At 42.9% G+C, this 19,997-nt stretch overlaps 1 protein-coding gene across 4 annotated transcripts in view; it reads right to left on the bottom strand.

The window, feature by feature from the left end:
- The window catches only part of lmbr1 (limb development membrane protein 1), a 282,617-nt gene that overhangs the window by 103,538 nt on the left and 159,082 nt on the right, over positions 1-19,997 (bottom strand). For all 4 annotated transcript variants that reach the window (XM_048557443.2, XM_048557452.2, XM_048557460.2 and 1 more), the window contains one exon: positions 12,165-12,237. In XM_048557443.2, coding sequence (XP_048413400.1) covers positions 12,165-12,237 — 73 coding nt within the window. The remainder of the gene's footprint in view (positions 1-12,164; positions 12,238-19,997) is intronic.

The following is a 19,997-nucleotide window of genomic DNA, read 5'->3' as shown; positions in this document are numbered from 1 at the left end:
GATCGTGGCCAGGCACTTGTGGAGCAAGAATGTTACTTGTCACTGGTCAGTCAAATTGTTATTGTTGTCCAGGTCTTGCTAAATATGGACATGGACTACTTCAGCATTTGAGGAGTTCCAGATGACGCTGAATATTGTGCAAGTATCATAAAACATCTCACTCTTGACCTCACACTTTAAAAAAGGTTATGATGAAACTACTGAAGATATTTTGGTCCAGGATGCCAACTTGAGGAATTTTTGCAGTGATGCTCTGTGGCTGAGATGATTGCGTACCAGTGGCCTCTGCCGAACATAAATTGTGCATCAATAAGTGAGTCATTGCTGTGTAAATGCCATTTGATAGTACGATCAGCAGCATCTTCCATTATTTTGCTGATAGTAAAGACTAGACTGACATGAGGGTAATCAGCCAGGTTAGACTGCAACTGATTTTTGTCCAAAGGACATAGTTTATCAATTGAGAGATAATGGGAACTGCAGATGCTGGAGAATTCCAAGATAATAAAATGTGAGGCTGGATGAACACAGCAGGCCAAGCAGCATCTCAGGAGCACAAAAGCTGACATTTCGGGCCTCGACCCTTCATCAGAAAGGGGGATGGGGAGAGGGAACTGGAATAAATAGGGAGAGAGGGGGAGGCAGACCGAAGATGGAGAGTAAAGAAGATAGGTGGAGAGAGTATAGGTGGGGAGATAGGGAGGGGATAGGTCAGTCCAGGGAAGACGGACAGGTCAAGGAGGTGGGATGAGGTTAGTAGGTAGATGGGGGTGCGGCTTGGGGTGGGAGGAAGGGATGGGTGAGAGGAAGAACCGGTTAGGGAGGCAGAGACAGGTTGGACTGGTTTTGGGATGCAGTGGGTGGGGGGGGGGGGGGGGGGGGGGGGGGGTGAAGAGCTGGGCTGGTTGTGTGGTGCAGTGGGGGGAGGGGACGAACTGGACTGGTTTAGGGATGCAGTAGGGGAAGGGGAGATTTTGAAACTGGTGAAGTCCACATTGATACCATATGGCTGCAGGGTTCCCAGGCGGAATATGAGTTGCTGTTCTTGCAACCTTCGGGTGGCATCATTGTGGCAGTGCAGGAGGCCCATGATGGACATGTCATCAAGAGAATGGGAGGGGGAGTGGAAATGGTTTGCGACTGGGAGGTGCAGTTGTTTGTTGCGAACTGAGCGGAGGTGTTCTGCAAAGCGGTCCCCAAGCCTCCGCTTGGTTTCCCCAATGTAGAGGGAGCTGCACCGGGTACAGTGGATGCAGTATACCACATTGGCAGATGTGCAGGTGAACCTCTGCTTAATGTGGAATGTCATCTTGGGGCCTGGGATAGGGGTGAGGGAGGAGGTGTGGGGACAAGTGTAGCATTTCCTGCTGTTGCAGGAATGTCCATTTCAAGCCCACTGACTCCCACAGCTACCTAGAATACACCTCCTCCCACCCACCCTCCTGCAAAAATTCCATCCCCTATTCCCAATTCCTCCACCTCCGCCGCATCTGCTCCCACGATAAGGCATTCCACTCCCGCACATCCCAGATGTCCAAGTTCTTTAAGGACCGCAACTTTCCCCCCACAGTGATCGAGAACGCCGTTGACCGCGTCTCCCGTATTTCCCGCAACACATCCCTCACACCCCGCCCCCGCCACAACCGCCCTAAGAGGATCCCCCTCATTCTCACACACCACCCTACCAACCTCCGGATACAACGCATCATCCTCCGACACTTCCGCCATTTACAATCTGACCCCACCACCCAAGACATTTTTCCATCCCCACCCTTGCCCGCTTTCCGGAGAGACCACTCTCTCCGTGACTCCCTTGTTCGCTCCACACTGCCCTCCAACCCCACCACACCCGGCACCTTCCCCTGCAACCGCAGGAAATGCTACACTTGTCCCCACACCTCTTCCCTCACCCCTATCCCAGGCCCCAAGGTGACATTCCACATTAAGCAGAGGTTCACGTGCACATCTGCCAATGTGGTATACTGCATCCACTGTACCCGGTGCGGCTTCCTCTACATTGGGGAAACCAAGCGGAGGCTTGGGGGCCGCTTTGCAGAACACCTCCGCTCAGTTCGCAACAAACAACTGCACCTCCCAGTCGCAAACCATTTCCTCTCCCCCTCCCATTCTTTAGATGACATGTCCATCATGGGCCTCCTGCACTGCCACAATGATGCCACCCGAAGGTTGCAGGAACAGCAACTCATATTCTGCCTGGGAACCCTGCAGCCACATAGTATCAATGTGGACTTCACCAGTTTCAAAATCTCCCCTCCCCCTACTGCATCCCCAAACCAGCCCAGTTCTTCCCCCCCACCCACTGCATCCCAAAACCAGTCCAACCTGTCTCTGCCTCCCTAACCGGTTCTTCCTCTCACCCATCCCTTCCTCCCACCCCAAGCCGCACCCCCAGCTACCTACTAACCTCATCCCACCTCCTTGACCTGTCCATCTTCCCTGGACTGACCTATCCCCTCCCTACCTCCCCACCTATACTCTCTCCACCTATCTTCTTTACTCTCCATCTTCGGTCCGCCTCCCCCTCTCTACCTATTTATTCCAGTTCCCTCTCCCCATCCCCCTCTCTGATGAAGGGTCTAGGCCCGAAACGTCAGCTTTTGTGCTCCTGAGATGCTGCTTGGCCTGCTGTGTTCATCCAGCCTCACATAGTTTATCAATTGTCCAAATTGGCAGGTAGATGCAAGTATTGTAACTATACTGGAACAGCATGGCTAGAGGCACAGCTAGTTATGGAGTACAAGTCTGCGGGACCAATCATTTAAAGTTGTCAACGTCCACTGCCTTTGCCGTATCTAGTACCATCTTGATACCATATGGAGGAATTCAAATTGACTGAAGATTAGCATATGTAATGCTAAGGACTTCAGGGACTGGCCATTACAGAGCATCCATTCAGCACTTCTGACAGAAGATGCATGCAAATGCTTCAGTAATGTCTTTTGCACAGAGGTGTTGGGCTTTGCCACCATTGAAGATGCACATACTTCTTTAGCTTCCTGTTCCTTCTGATTATTTAATTGTCCACACTCATTCAAGACTGGGTGAGGCAGGACAGTGAAGATTAGATTGAGTTTGCTTTTGGGATCAATTAGCTGAGTCAGCTTTGCATGTTTGTTTAGCATGCAAGTAGTCTTACGATGTACCTTCGTGAAGCTGACATTTATTCATGTTTTTTTTAAAACGAACCGCTCCTGGCATGTGCCCCTGCACTCTTTGTTGAGCCAAGGTTTACCACAGCATGGATGGTAATGATAGAATGGAGGTATGCCAGGCCACAGGTTAGAGTGTGGTTGAACAGAATCATACTACTGCTGATGGGCAACAGCACCTTGCAGGCACCCAGACTTGAACTGCTAGATCACTTCAAAATCTTGGCCATTTAGAAGGTGGTAGGGCCACACAATTGGCAGGTATATCCAAAATGAAGGTGAGCCTTTGCTTCTAGAGGTGCCGCGTGGTGTTTCCTTCCTACCAATTTTGTCACAGATAGATGTGCTGTAATGGGTAGATTCGGGAAGGTGAGGTGAAGAAGTTGAAGTTGGTTCCCTCTCTACCTTCCACAGGACTAATCTAGCAGATATATCCTACCAGATTCAACCATCTTAGGTCAGTCATGCTGGTACCAATTCATTCTTGGTGATGGGATTTGAGGTCTTGCACCCAGATACATTTTATGCCTTGCCATTTTCAGTCGTTTTCAATGTGGGGGATAATTGATTAATCAGCTCAGCAGGGGGGAAGTTAATAAGTAGAATGAGATTTCCCTACCCAGATTTGGTCTGATGCCATGAGACATCATGGGGTCCATAGTCAAAGTTGAGGACTCTGAGGGCAACCCTTTTTCCCCAATTGTATACCATGCTGCCACCACACTGGATTGTCTGTCTTGCCACTCAGACAGGACATATCCAGGGATGGGGGCTTCCATGTCTGGGACTTTGTGCTTGCTTCCTAATTACCCTTCTCTGACTTGGAGACCACGTCTGTATGCAGCGAAGACTAACATACATGGGATACAAAATGTCTGCTCTATGGAGTGAATTAAATTGAAAGAATAGTTTACTAACACGTTAGTCCTTGTTCAGGTTCCTAGGGCTTCACCTATTAAACAAATACATTTCATATGTATCTGCATACTACACTTCCATTTCAACACACACTATCTCTTGTCCCTATTTAAATGACTAATCACCTTAATCGAACTGAAGTCCTGAACAGGCTAGAAGGGATGAATAGCCCAGCTCTACTCCTATGTTCAATGTTCCTATAGCATTATGCCTTCTGGGGTCCATAAACATGGTTCTCCAAAGTTTTCTCAAAAAAATCTTTTCAAATGACCCTGGCAGTGGCTAGCAGACATCAAACAGGTACTGATAAAGAACTTCTTACATTTTCAAAGTTGTGAAAAATCAGTTGATCTTCATTTGCTGGTGACAAATCAAAATCAAAATCAATCTAAGTCTCAGGTCTATGTTTCTGAAGTTGGTAACTTTAAATGCCATCAGTTCTTGGATCTGTGTTTTCATTTTACTTGAAATAGAATGTATTCATTATATATCAGAACACCAGTTACTTGCATGACTTCACTATAAAGTATTTTGGCCTTAACCCAGTGATTGCACCAGGATTGTAACATACAAGTTGAATATAATGGAAAATTTAACAAGCCTGTGAAAAGCCTCACAATGTCTTTTATTTATCCATATGTGGAGGACGTGCACAACACAGTGCACAAAGCCGTCCAAAGTTAAATATTTGTCAACAAAACTTTATTTTTGTGCTTGGTGTTGCAGAGAAGTTATCAACTGAAAATACATGCATCAACAATTCTGTCCTTACAGATCAACCACCATGTTTGCTGGAGAGTGAGCTACATTTACTCATTTTTTAAAGTCAGGCTTTTTTCCCCAATTTTGTCATTAGGGCATGGGTAACAATGGTAAAGCCACTCTTTTGCCCATTCTGTGCACTTTAGGGGCCACCATTAAAGCAACTCAATGGACGTATCACACAACTAAAAATCTACGATTAACTATGATTAACTTACAGGAAATAATAAGTTAAGTTGGAAGGAACCGCTTGATGCAAAGATCTGCCCCTCTCATATTCATCACCATAAGTAAAATGTTAATCACGTCTGTATTTAACTGCACATAAAATATGTTGCCACTTTTATTCTTTAAAATTGCTTTCCCAGAATATTTGAAGTATTAGTAGCTGTCTGGAAGTATTTTACTCAAATTATGAATGTTTTCAAAAATGAAAGTCAAGAGAGATCCGTACAGTATCATGACAACAACTTTTTACAAATTAGGTTGACAATATCATTAGTGTATATCCCACAAACCAGGAACTGATTACATTGCATCAACGATACTAACATTCGCAATGCTCTCCATTGCCTGAACATCACCAGATTTTTAACAGCCCTTGAGGAATCAGAGTCTTGGAATTTCCTCCACTGAACTTAACTTAGATGTTGGAGTATAATTGAGTACAGCTCCATGCCCTTTTTGCCACGACCCTTTATGGGGTAGCACAAAATGGACATAATAACAGTACTTTAAAAAGGGGGAAAGACATACAAAGGCACACGGAAAGAGATTCAAACAGAGAAAGAAACCTATACTGCTGTCTGACCCAGCACTGAATACAAAGTTGCTGCCTGCGCTACCTGGTTTCAAGTATCTCTGGATGTTAGAGTTCGATCTAAGGAGAATTAATAAACAACGAGAATTCACAAGTGACCTTGGAGAAACCTGTGTGGAGGTTCACAGCAGGGAAGCAGCTAAGTGTAACCCTTACTGTTTTTCCTTTGTAAAGTGTGTCCTGGAGTCATATACTACAGAAACAAACCCTTTGGTCCAACCAGTCCATACTGAACGTAATTCCAAACTAGTTATTCCGGCGCGATTTTTATTTGATTATAATGTTGTTACTGAAATCCTATCCCTTGATTAAACTTTAAAAATATAAAAATTTAGGTACTAAGCTACCCCAGAATAGCGTTTTTAGAGCAGTAAGTCTGTGCTATTTCCTGAAAAGGTTAAGGTGCAAAGATGGCCTTTAACACAGCAAAGTGCTTTCCCTGTTGGATGTGGGAGACGAGGGAAAGTTTCCAAGTTGCTGATGACTGCAGTCCGCAGGAAGTATTTGATTGTGAACCCTATCAGATCACATGGATCAACTGGAGCAGCAATTTCACTCATCAAGGAATTTTCAGGAGCTAGGGGCTGTGATGGATAGCAGTTGCATGGAGGAAGATAAATTAAATATACAGTCAAATAGATGACTGACCTCCAGGAAAGGTAGGAGAGGGAGTCAGGTAGTGCAGGGGTCTCCTGTAGCTATCTCAGTCTCAAACCAGTATGCTGTCTTGGAAAAATGCAGGGAGTGATGGACAAGCACTGACAGCCAGGTCTCCAGTACCAATGCTGGCTCTAATGTAATGAGGGGTATGCAAGGTTCCAAACAATCAATTATGATAGGGGAACTTTCTAGTCAGAGGCACAGATAGATGATTCTGCAGACAACAGCGAGACATCAGAACGGTGTTTTGCCTCCCTGGAGCCAGAATCCAAAAAAATATCCCGGAGACAGTGTAGAATATTCTCAAAGGGGAGACACCAGCAGGTGGTCATCATACACATTGGGACTCATGACTTAGGGAAAAAAAGAGAGATTCTTTGGGGAGAATATACCAAGATAGACAGGAATTTAAAAACTAGGTCCTTGAGGATAGTAATATCTGGACTATTCCCAGTGCCTTGAGCTAATGAGAGTTGGAAAAGGAGGATAGGACAGATGAACGCATGGCTGAGGAGCTGGCCAGGGAAAGATTCACATTGTTGGATTGTTGGAATCTCTGCTGGGGTAGAAGTGACCTGTATAAGAAGGACAGATTGCACCTAAATGGAAGGGGACTAATATACTGGCAGGGTGATTTGCTAGAGCTGCTCAGGAAGATTTCAACTACTAAAGGTTGGGGGGATTGGGGTTGCAGGGAGGTTGTGAGGAAAGAGACCAGTCCGAGACTGATACAGTTCAGAAAAGGAGTCAAACAGACAGGGCTGGCAAGTACAAAAAACAAGGGAGGGCTGATAAAATAAACTGCATTTTTTCAATGCAAGAGGCCTAACAGGTAAGGCGGACAAACTCAGAACACGGTTAGGAACATGGAGCTGGGATATCAAAGTACTTGCATAGACACAGCTCAGGGATGGACAGGACTGGTAGTTTAATGTTCCAGGCTACGGCTGCTACTGGAAGGATAGAAAGGGGGCAAGAGACATGGGGAAGTGGCGTTTTTGATTAGAGATAATATTACAGCTGTACTTAGGGAGGATATTCCTGGGAAAACATCCAGGGAAGTTATTTGAGATAATGGGGACTGCAGATGCTGGAGAATCCGAGATAACAAAGTGTGAAGCTGGATGAACACAGCAGGCTAATCAGCATCTTAGGGGCACAAAAGCTGATGTTTCAGGCCTGGACCCTTCATGGCTTCGAAGTGCCAGTGTCAGCTAAAACCCTTCACGCTACTGTGCTCAGTTTTACGACGGAGCCAGATTTTATTAGAAATTAGAATCATTTGGCAATTGCTTTAACTCACGCATCTAGTTGAAGAGATTTAGGAAGGTGAAAATAAACTTCAAGGCTACCTTGAAGGGGCTAGGCCCGAAACGTCAGCTTTTGTGCCCCTAAGATGCTGCTTGGCCTGCTGTGTTCATCCAGCTCCACACTTCGTTATCAGGGAAGTTATTTGGGTGGAACTGAGAAGTAAGAAAGGGATGATCTCCTTATTGGGATTGCACTGCAGACTGCTCCCCTTCCACTCACCCGCTTACCCAAGAGTCAGCGCAAAACTGAGAAACAAATTTACAAGGAGATCTCAGTTACCTGTGAGAATAAGAGGGTAGTTATGGCAAGTGAGTTTCACTTCCCTAAACGTGGACTGGAACTGTCAGAACATTAAGGGCCAAGATGCACAGGAACTTGTCAACTATATAAAGGAAAATTTTCTGCGTCAGTGTGTGGTTGTACCTACCAGAGAAGGTGCAAAACTTGACCTACTCTTAGGAAATAAGGCAGGACAGGTGACTGAAATGTCAGTAGGGGAGCACTTTGAGACCAGTAACTATAATTCAATTTAAAATAGTGATGCAAAAGCACAAACAGTATCTAAAACTTAAAAACAGAAGGCGGCCAATTTTGATGGTAAGAGGTAAGAACTTTCAAAAATTGATTTGGCGCAAATTTTCACAGGTAAAGTATGGTGTGGAAAATGGGAAGCCTTCAAAATGAGATAACGAGAGTCCAGAAACAGTATGTTCCTGTTAGGTCCAGGGGAAAGGCAGGTAGGTCTAAGGAATGCTAGATAAATAGAGAAATTGAGGTTTTGGTCAAGAATAAAAATGAAGCATATGTCAGACATAGACAGCTGAAATCAAGTGATTCCCTAGGAGAGTATAAAGGCAATAGGGGTGTATTTAGGGAAATCAGGAGGTCAAAAGGGGAATATGAGATAGCTTTGGAAAATAGCATTAAGTACAATGCAAAGAGATTCTACAAATGCATTAAGGAGAAAAGAGTAACCAGGGACAGAATAGGGCCCCTCAAAGATCAGCAAGGCCACTTATGTGTGGAACCACAGGAGATGGGGGAAGATACTAAATGAGTATTCTGCATCAGTATTTACTGAGAAGAACAGTATGGAAGATAGAGAACATGGGGAAGCAAACAGTGACATCTTGAAAAATGTCCATATTACAAAGGTAGTGCTGGACATCTTGAAATGCATAAAGGTGGATAAATCTCTGGGTCCTGATCAGGTGTACTCTAGAACTCTGTGGGAAGCTAGAGAAGTGATTGCTGGGCGCCTTGCTGAGATATTAGTATCATCGATAGCACAAAGTGAGATTGGAACAGGAAGCTGGCTATTGTGGTGTCACTATTTAAGAAAGGTAGTAAGGGAAAGTCAGGGAACATTTGACCGGTCGGCCTGACATCAACGGTAGGCAAGTTGCTGGATGAAATCCTGAGGGACAGGATTTCCATGTATTTGGAAAGGCAAGGTCTGATTAGGGACAGTCAACATGGCTTTGTGCATGGGAAATCATGTCTCACTAACTTGATTGAGTTTTTTTGAAGTAGCAGCAAAGAGGATTGATGAGGACAGAGCAGTGGACGTGATCTACATAGATTTCTCTAAGGCGTTCGACAAAGTTCCTCATGGTAGACTGGTTAACAAGGTAGATCACATGGAATAGAGGGAGAACTAGCTGTTGGGATACAGAACCGGCTCAAAGTTAGAAGACAGAGGGTAGTCATGGAGGGTTGTCTTTCAGATTGGAGGCTGGTGACCAGGAGTGTGTCACAAGGATTGGCACTGGGTCCACTGCTTTTCGGCATTTGTATAAATAGTTTGGATGTGAACATAGGAGGTATGGTTAGTAAATTTGCAGATGACACCTAGGTTGGAGGTGTAGTAGACAGCATAGAAGATTCTCTCAGTACAACAGCATCATGATCAGATGGGCTACTGGGCCGAGGAGTGGCTGATGGAGTTTAATTTAGATTATTGTGGGATGCTGCATTTTTGAAAGGCAAATCAGGGCAGGACTTAGTCACTTAATGGTAAGCTCCTGAAGAGTGCTGCTCAACCAACGCACTTTGGAATGCAGCCTCATAATTCCATGAAAGTGGAGTCGCACGTAGACAGGTTAGTGAAGGAGGCATTTGGTATGCTTGCCTTTATTGGTCAGTGCACTGAGTATAGGAGTTGGGAGGTCATGTCGCAGTTGATCAGGCATTATTTAGGCCATTGTTGGATTACTGTATTTCAGTCTGGTCTCCCTGCTAGAGGAAAGATGTTGTCAAACTTGAAAGGGTGCAGAAAAGATTTACAAGGATGTTGCCAGGTATAGAGGGTTTGAGTTATAGGGAGAGGCTGTATAGACTGGAACTATTTTCCTTGGAGAATTGGAGGCTGAGGGGTGACTTTATACAGGTTTATAAAATCATGAAGAGCGTGGATAGGGTAAATAAACAAGGTCTTTTCTGCAGGGTGGGGGGAGTCGAAGACGAGAGGTATAGGTTTAAGGTGAGAGGGAACATACTTAAAAGGGACCCAAGGGGCAACATTTTCATGCAGAGGGTGGTGTGTGTATGGAATGAGATATGAGAAGTAGTGGTGGACGCTGGTACAATTACAACATTTAAAAGGCATCTGGATGGGTCTACGAATACGAAGGGTTTAGAGGTTATGGGGATAAGGCAGGAACAAGATACTGACTGTGGATGATCAGCCATGATCATATTGAATGGTGGTGCCGGCTCAAATGGCCAAACGGCCTACTCCAGCACCCATTGTCTAGAGCGATATGGGTAAATTGGTGGCAAACGGGACTTGATTTATTTAGGATACCTGGTCAGCATGGACGAGTTGGGCCAAAAGGTCTGTTTCCATGGTGTTTATCTCAGACAGAAGCAATATACTCTTAAAGGTGGAGGACGACAACAGTTCAGAAAAAAAAACTGTTCCAGTAATTGAGTTAAAGTGTGGAACTGGATGAACATAGCAGGCCAAGCAGCATCTTAGGGGCACAAAAGCTGACGTTTCAGGCCGAGACCATTCTCCAGCATCTGCAGTTCCCAATATCTGTTTCAGTAATTGACTGGGTATGTCTTACCATATCAACACCACCATAAAAATCAAATTGTGCTTTAATTAAGTAAGCAGCATTGAACTTTCACATTTTAAAATAACTCATTTAAATGAAACTGCAGAGATTCTTCCTTTTCTTTGATGACAAGCGTAGGAATATAACTTGAGAAATAAGGGTTTGAACCTCTTGGAACAAGATTTGCATGCTCTTCTGATTGAGATACAAATCAGGAACGATTGGCATCTACGCACCAAGAGGTAGGACTTGATGAAAAGTTATAAGTGTCCCATAAATTCGCCAGATGGCTGAGCTATTCTGCAAAGAATTCAAAGACTTAACAAAATCAGGAGACAAAAGAAAACTTCCATCCTTAATCAATGTGTGCATAATTCAATGAGGTGAAATGAGTTGGTAGTGGTTTTTTTTAATAGATCTGAAAATCAAACACATTTCATCTTATTAATAATGCATTTTTCAAAGAGTCCTCAGTGTTCTTCTAGATGAATCTCACAATGGTACATCAAGTAATTATGAAGCAAAAGAAATATTGCCTTTTATTGCAAAGGTCAGATTATAGAAATAAGGAGGTCTTGCTAATACTGTAGAGAATACTAATGAGACAGCATCATTCACAGCTTAGAGAACTGGCTGTTTGGCTCTTCTCTGAGATGAGAGGCTCGTCTTAGGACGAAAGATTTTGTAAGGTGGACCTACTTTTGTTCAAATTTACAAGAATGAGAGTGATATTACTGAAATTAAAGCTTCTGAGGAGGTTTGACAGCATTGATGTGAGAGGATGTTTCCAACTATAGAGGACCCATTTCAAAGTAAACTGAAGAATTTCATCTGAGGGTTGTTAACCTTTGAAACTGTCTCCCAAGTAGTGGAGGCTGGGTCACTGAATACAAGTTAAACAGATTTTTCATTGACACCAGAATCCAGGGTTATTGAGGGCCAGCGAGAAAGTGGAGGAGTCAAGGCCATAATCAAATCTGCCACGTCACACTGAATAGCACAATAGGCTGGAGGGGCCAACATACATATAGCATTGCTCAAAAATAATCCAATACTTTCATTAATAGTTGAATAATTTCAACTAGGCCTTGGACAAGTATATACAAAACAGCCTAAAAACATAGCTCCATCTCTTCCACCTTTCTCATTTCATTCAGCAACCCAAGTTAACAGCAAAGGCTGCAATTTGATGCAACTTTCCTAAATCCCGAGAAGCACTCAGGCGAAAAATTAACTATTAATAAAAGCAATGACAGAAACTGATTGTACATTCTGTTCTTCTATTCTGGATTGGCAACCATTAATCCCATCACAAAGTCTCATATTTCTCACACAAATCATGCTACTCCTTAAAAACTAGGAGCCCCATATCGTTTATCATCTCAATGAATTCTCTAAATTCTCAGGGCATCTTCTGTAAACCACAGTGATCAGCCACAGTTACCTGTAGATTTCACATACCATTTAACCTCCTTATAAGCGCTTCTTCCTGCAGAATTATGCAGTGGATTTGTTCATCCAAGTCTTCCAGGATCTGAAAATTTAACAGATACAATGAAAAAGAAAAAAAATCTATTACATTAATTTAAAGATAACACAGAAAATTTAATTTGCTGCATACTTGTATTTTCAGCACAGAATGGGGCCATTCAGACCTTGCGACAGTGTTGCCACTGGATTCTAGCTGTCTGTCCTCTCCAGGTATCTTCTATCATCTTCCTTTTCAAATGTCATTCAGTTAGCATTTCACTCACTTTGCTCAAGGGTCCTGTGTTTCTAAACTTGATTATGATAAACAGTTCCTCTAAACTTTCTTGCAATCATAACCAGTGCCTATAACACAACTCCATTTTATCAACTTTGGAAATAATTTTACACTATCTATCTTCCTGAAGCTGTTCTTATTTTTGAACTCCATCACTATTTATCATGCCCACTGTTCCACAGCTATATTATTTGAAACCCAGTATTATTCAGGTGGAACAAAAACAGAAGTTGCTGGAAAAGCACAACAGGTCTGGAAGCACCTGTGGACAGAAAGCAGAGTTAACGCTTCAGGTTAAGACACCCTTCCTCAGACTTTCTCTCCTCAGAAGCTGCAAACAATTTGTGTTTTTGTTTGATTTACAGCATCTGCAGTTCCTTTGGTGTTTATTGTTCAGGTGAATCGTACCATATAAGAATTAGAATTAAGCCTGCTCTGCCATTCTATTAACTAACGGCTGATCTGTTGGTAGCTTCAAACCTCCAATCCCACCTACCCCTGATAACTTTCATCTCTTCCTTAACAAGAATCAAACTGGCTCTGCTTAAAAATTTTCAAACACCTCTGCTTTCACCACTTTTTCAGGAAGATATCCATAGCTTGATTATCCTCTTTATAATACTATACAAGAATTGTACAAAACATCCTAGCAGTGGGCTAACCAATGTGCTGACTACATTCAACATCACCAGAAATTATTTTTGGACTCCTTCATTAGAAATTTATTTGTAATGTGCTTTCTTGCACTGCTCAAATGTTTTCTGTAAAAAGTATACATATTAACATCCTGGGGTTACCACGGACTAATAACGGAACTGCAATACCAATGTAAGTACTGCTGTTACAAGAGGTCAGAGACTAGGAATCCTGCAGCTGGTACCTCACCCCAAGATGCCCAAAAGCCTGTCAAACTATTTACAAATTACAAGCCAGGTAGGAGATAAAATATACCCCAGTAGACTGGATGAGGGCAGCTTGAAGAAAATCACATACCCAACAAAATCAGTTCACCAATAAGTTAAGTAGTGGCAGCATGTACCACGTGCAAAACATACAGCAGCAATTCAGCAACACTATTTGACAGATGCCATATTGGAGGAAGTTTCAGGATTTGTTCCAGGGACTCCATAGGAAAACTGATATTTTTCGAAACTAGGATGGAGACTGGCTTGGAGGGGAAATTGCAGATAGTCATGCAAATGGACTGCAGTGGTTCAAGGAGGTAGCTCTCTAACACCTTCTCAAACATAACTAGCAATGGGAAAAAAAACATTGGCACTGAAGGGAGGCTATGATTCTATATCTGACTCACACCAGGTACTTTTTCTTCAGTGTTGAAGAGGCTGTTATATGGACAAAACAACAAGGCCAATCAGCCTGATCAAGTAGCATAAGAGAAGCCACAGCATAAGCTGACGATAATCATGCTATTCCCTTGATGGCATGATCAGCACTGCTCTCTCAACTACATCAGGCACATATCTTGAAATTCAAACAATGTTTCTTGGATTTTGTGCACAAATTTGCATTTGCTTCCATCTCCCAGCAACGGTAACTGCATTTCAAAATTTTCCATGATTCAAAAATGATTAATTGTTTGGAAAGTGTTTTGAAATATGACAATGAGATGAGATTTACAAGACGGCAGATTCTTCACTGAATAGTAATTGCACGAGTGATCCTTTCAAATCACTCTAAAAACTAATACTTATCACCTATGTCTATCATTTCCAAACTTTCAAGATGATCTCTATCCCGAAGTGGTTCTTTCACTGTGTTTTTTAAAATTGTGAGTTGACAGAAGATCTGCTTTTTATCATTATCATAACCTACAACATGATTTCCTAATCTCTTACTTTCTCGACACTTAAATTTGCATAATTTCCTTCTGTGATAAGCCTTCTTAAAAAATACCAATTTCTCAACCTTTTTGTGCTCTAGCCTTAATTTAGCCTAATTTATGTATTATCAGCAAAACAGAGTACATTGCTCTGCAAACAATAAGTCATGTATAAATTTTTGCTGTTTATCATATATGGCTACCCTAATTCAATGGAATAATGCAACCAGATCCATCATCACATGTATCATACAGACAGCAAGCACAAAAATTTTTACCGAGAATGCCCTAAGTCAATAATTAATATTAATTAATGTTAATATTAATTATTTGTCACTAAATTTTCCAGTTAGGTTTCTGCTTCTTCAAACATACATAAGCAAAAGCATAAACTATTGTTGTATTCGACGTTATGGCCCAGATCAAACTTCCTCAAAGCACATTCAGGAGATAGACTAGAACCTAACTTTTTCTCTTCTTAAAAAGAAGTGCCAGGTTTCGCTTTCTGGATGCGATTTGATTCGTCGAACTACCAGGCTTGAAGCAAAGCCCATTTTATTCATTCATTACAGTTAAAATGCAGACAAAAGAAAGGAGCATTGGAATATCTTAACAGAATGATAGATTATTTAACTATTAAACAGCAACTGTTCCAATAAAGTAAAAACCCATAAACACACCCTTGCGAAAGGCAAAACCAGTCAAATAGATTAGTCTCACATGCAATTCTCTAGCCCAAGAACATCAAGAAAAAACCTCAGAGAGAGAGAGAACTCAAGCATTTGGTTGTAGCAGAGAGAGATGTACTGCAGTTTCCAAACCCCAACAGCTATTGAAAGCCAAATTAAATTCCAGGTTCTGTGGGAGCTTGACCACAGCCATTCAGGTTTCTTCTACTGTTGCAACTTTTCAAAGAAACATCCAAAGACATGCAAACATTCATGAGTACAGTCCATTTTTTCCATCTACCAAACGCCTTTGCATTCCTTCAAAGTCGCGACAACGTATCAGCAATTACGTTCTCTTGCCCTGCCATTAATATAATTTTCAAATTAAGTAGCTGCAATAATCAGCTCCAGCTAAACAGACTGGAATTTTTATCCTTAATTTTTCCCAAAAAGAACTTTGAAGGGGATATGATCAGTATACACAATTGTCTCAGACATGTTGCTGTCAACATAAATGCTGAGCCATCACAATGCCGACGTCAAACTTGAGGTCTCCTTCTCAAGGAGGAACAAATCTAATGATAATTATTCAATTCCTTGCAAAAATATTCAATAGATCTTTCTATCTTTTTATCGTCTTCTTGTAAATGTACAGCACCAACACCCACATCACTCCTATCAATAGCCACTTGTGAATGGATTTGAATAATTTGGTGTGGCTTACACTGGGGTAGTGCTTCACACAGCTTTTAGGTTGTTAAATGCCTTCTGACATTCCACATCCACTAAAAAATTATGACTTGTTGAAGAAAAGCAGTCAGTGCAGCAACCACACTGAAAATTTAATACAAATGTCCAATAAAAAACACTCAGTTCCAGGACTTGTAATATTTCCTTCTTCATCGACAATATGGGAAACTCCACAATAACCATGGCCAGGAACATGACTTGGGGTTGAGAACTTGCTGTCACCAGCTTTATCACCAAGCCCACCTCCTGAAGTCAAACAGTTCCAATGGGTGTTCCAAATGTTCCTTCCATGAGTGTGTAAAATAAAATCACCAGGTTGGTGATGTACACCACACAACTGGGTAATCCTGACTTTAGTGGTTAGTCTTTGAAATGTGGCTGGCACATTTTTCATACTAAACGACATGACTTAAACTGGTAAAGTTCATTTGGTGTCAAGAAAGCCAAAGTTTCCTTCACTCTTTCAAACAAAGGTACCTGTCAGTATTGTCTGACTAAATCCAACATAGAAATATAAGCTGCCTGTCCAACTCTTCTACAATCGTTTTAGCTGTGATGCTGCATAATTGAATGACTTCTGGAAATCTAGTAAACACATCCATTATGGTCAGAAAAAACTGACTGCCACTTTATCTTTTAGGGCAGGGTCCTACAATCAAGACTCTTATAAAAGACTCCTCAAATGCGGGAATGGGTACTGACTGTAACAAAGTGTGGAGCTGGATGAACACAGCAGGCCAGGCAGCATCTTAGAAGCACAGAAGTTGACATTTCGGGCCTAGGCCCTTCATCAGAAAGGCACTAAGCCCGAAATGTCAACTTTTGTGCTCCTAAGATGCTGCTTGGCCCGCTGTGTTCATCCAACTCCACAGTTTATTATCTCAGATGATTCTCCAGCATCTGCAGTTCCCATTATCTCTAAACACAGTTGTCAGTCTGATGCCAGGTTTGGACATCAGCTCAGGGCTGGAAAGGGACATTCAATGGGAGGGGTAATCCCAACCATGCAGATAGCCAAGATATTGGTAGAACTACAAAAGGGTTCTGCATAAAGATTACGAGGAGGTAGGCACTAAATTTAAAGCAGAACTACAAAGTTAATAATCTGTGAATTGTTATGTGTGCCACATGCAAATTAACATTGGTACAAAAAATTGGAGAGATGAATATGTGGCTCAAAGACTGCTGTGGGAGGAACACATGGCTCAAAGACTGCAGTGGGAGCAGTGAGTTCTAGTACATCAGCCACTTGGGAAATTGAGCATCGTTTATTGGGGAAGGTTTACATCTAAACTGTGCCAATGTTCTTGTGAACAGCATAACTAAGCAAATAGAGAGGATTTTAAACTAGTTAGTGGGGGCAACTATCGAGTAGTTATATATCAAAAACAGAGGCAAGGTAATGAGAGGAAATGAGGGTTAGAGAATGGCAGGAAAGGGCCAGGGAGAAGTCTAGGAATACATAACAATCAAGATGGTGCGACAGGAGGATGAGCATAGGGAGGACATGGATGGGACCTCACTGTCACAGGAGCGTGCAGGCAGACAGCAAGCTGGGTTGAAGTGCGTCTACTTTAACGCCAGGTGTATCCGAAATAAGGTAGGTGAGCTTGCAGCTTGGATAGGTACCTGGGACTTGGATGTTGTGGTCATTTTGGAGACATGGATAGAGCAGGGTCAGGAAATGGATGTTGCAGGTTCCAGGGTTTAGATCTTTCATTAAGATCAGGGAAAGTGGTAAAAGACGGGGAGGTGTGGCTTTGTTAGTCAAGGACAATATAACAGTGGCCGAAAGAACTTTTCATGAGGACTCGTCTACTGAGGTGGTATGGGCTGAGGTCAGAAACAGGAGAGGAGAGGTAACATTGCTGTGAGTGTTTTTATAGGCCCCTGCAAAGTTCCAAGGATGTGGAGGAGAGGATTGGCAAAACTATTCTGGGCAGGAGTGAAAACAACAGGGTGGTCATAATGGGAGACTTTAACTTCCCTAACATTGACTGGAAATGCTATAACTCTAGTACGTCGGATGGATCAGTTTTTGTCCAATGTGCGCAGGAGGGTTTCCTGACTCAGTATGTCGAAATGCTGACAAGAGGGGAGGCCACACTGGATCTGGTACTTGGTAATGTACCAGGCCAGGTGTTTGATTTAGTGGTAGGTGAGCACTTTGGAGAGAGTGACCATAATTCGGTTATGTTTACTTTAGCAATGGAAAGGGACAGGAACATGCCACAGGGCAAGAGTTTTAGATGGGGTAAGGGCAATTATAATGCGATTAGACAAGAGTTACGAGGCATAGAATAGGTTAGCAAAATGCTGGGGATGGGGATAATCGAAATGTGGAGCTGGTTTAAGGAGTAGATATTGCATGTCCTTGATAGGTATGTCCCTGTCAGGCAGGGAGGAAGCAATAAGGTAAGGGAACCGTGGCTTACTAAAGAAATTGTATCTCTTGTTAAGCGGAAGAGGGAGGCTTATGTGACGATGAGACAAGATGGTTCAGATGAGGCGATGGAGAGTTCCAGATTAGCTAGGAAGGATTTAAAGAGAGAGTTAAGAAGAGCAAGGAGGGGACATGAGCAGACATTGGCAGGTAGAATAAAGGAGAACCCTAAAGCTTTCTAAGGGTACGTGAGGAATAAGAGGGTGACTAGGGTAGGAATACGGCCAGTCAAAGTTGTGTGTGGACCCTGTGGAGATCGGAGAGGTGCTAAATGATTATTTCGCATCTGTTTTCTGAGGAACAAGAGAATATTGTAGAGGAGATGACCGAGTTACAGGCTACGAGAATTGAAAGGATTAAGGTTAGTAAGGAGGAGGTGCTATCAATTCTAGAAGGTGTGAAGGTAGATAAATCCCGTGAGCCAGATGGGATTTGTCCGAGAATTGTCTGGGAAGCTAGAGAGGAGGTGGCGGAGCCTTTGACCTTGATCTTTGAGTCCTCATTGTCTACAGGTTTAGTACCAGAGGTCTGGAGAATTGCAAATGTTGTGCCCTTGTTCAAGAAGGGCAGTAGGGGTGACCCAGGTAATTATAGACCTGTGAGCCTTACACTTGTTGCAGGAAAAGATTATGAGAGATAATATTTATAATCATCTAGCAAGCAACAATTTGATTGGAGATAGTCAGCATGGATTCGTCAAGGGCAGGTCACGACTTACAAAGCTCATTGAGTTTTTTGAGAAGGTGACCAAGCATGTGGATGAGGGAAGGGCAGTTGACGTGGTGTACATGGACTTCAGTAAAGCCGTTGATAAGGTTCCACATGATAGGCTATTGGAGAAAATACAGAGGCATGGGATTGAGGGAGATTTAGCAGTTTGGATTAGAAACTGGCTTTCTGTAAGAAGGCAACGAGTGGTGGTTGATGGAAAATATTCAGCCTGGTGTCCGGTTACGGGTGGTGTGCCTCAAGGATCTGTTTTGGGACCACTACTGTTTGTCATTTTTATAAATGACTTGGATGCAGGCATTGGTGGATGGGTTAGTAAGTTTGCAGATGACACTAAAGTCAGGGGAGTGGTGGACAGTGTGGGAGAATGTTGCAGGTTGCAGGGAGACTTGGATAAACTGCAGAATTGGGCCAAAAGGTGACAAATGGAGTTTAATACGGATAAATGTGAGGTGATTCACTTTGGGAGGAATAATAGGAAGGCAGAATACTGGGTCAATGGAAAGTTGGTAGTTTGGATGCACAGAGGGATCTTGGTGTCCATGTACATAGATCCCTGAAAGTCGCCACCCAGGTTGATAGTGCTGTTAAGGCGGCTTACGGTGTGTTAGGTTTTATTGGTAGAGGGATTGAGTTCCGGAGCCATGATGTCATGCTGCAACTGTACAAAACGCTAGTGTGGCCTCATCTGGAATATTGCATGCAGTTCTGGTCGCCCCATTACAGGAAGGATGTGGAAGCATTGGAAAAGGTACAGAGGAGATTTACCAGGATGTTGCCTGGTCTGGAGCGCAGGCCCTATGAAGAAAGGCTGAGGGACTTGGGTCTGTTCTCATTGGAGAGAAGGAGGCTAAGAGGGAATTTAATAGAGACATACAAGATGATCAGAGGCTTAGATAGGGTGGACAGTGAGAGTCTTTTTCCGAGGATGATGACTTCAGCTTGTACAAGGGGGCATAGATTTAAGACAGATGCCAGAGGCAGGTTCTTTACTCAAAGTGGTAAGGGCGTGGAACGCCCTGCCTGCCAATGTAGTTAACTCACCACATTAGGGGCATTTAAACAGTCCTTGGATAAGCATATGGATAATGATGGGATA

Source organism: Stegostoma tigrinum, chromosome 2 (assembly GCF_030684315.1).
Source record: "Stegostoma tigrinum isolate sSteTig4 chromosome 2, sSteTig4.hap1, whole genome shotgun sequence".
NCBI lineage: Eukaryota > Metazoa > Chordata > Chondrichthyes > Orectolobiformes > Stegostomatidae > Stegostoma > Stegostoma tigrinum.
Note: the sequence above shows the minus strand (reverse complement) of the source record. Positions and strands in the feature narration are given on the sequence as shown.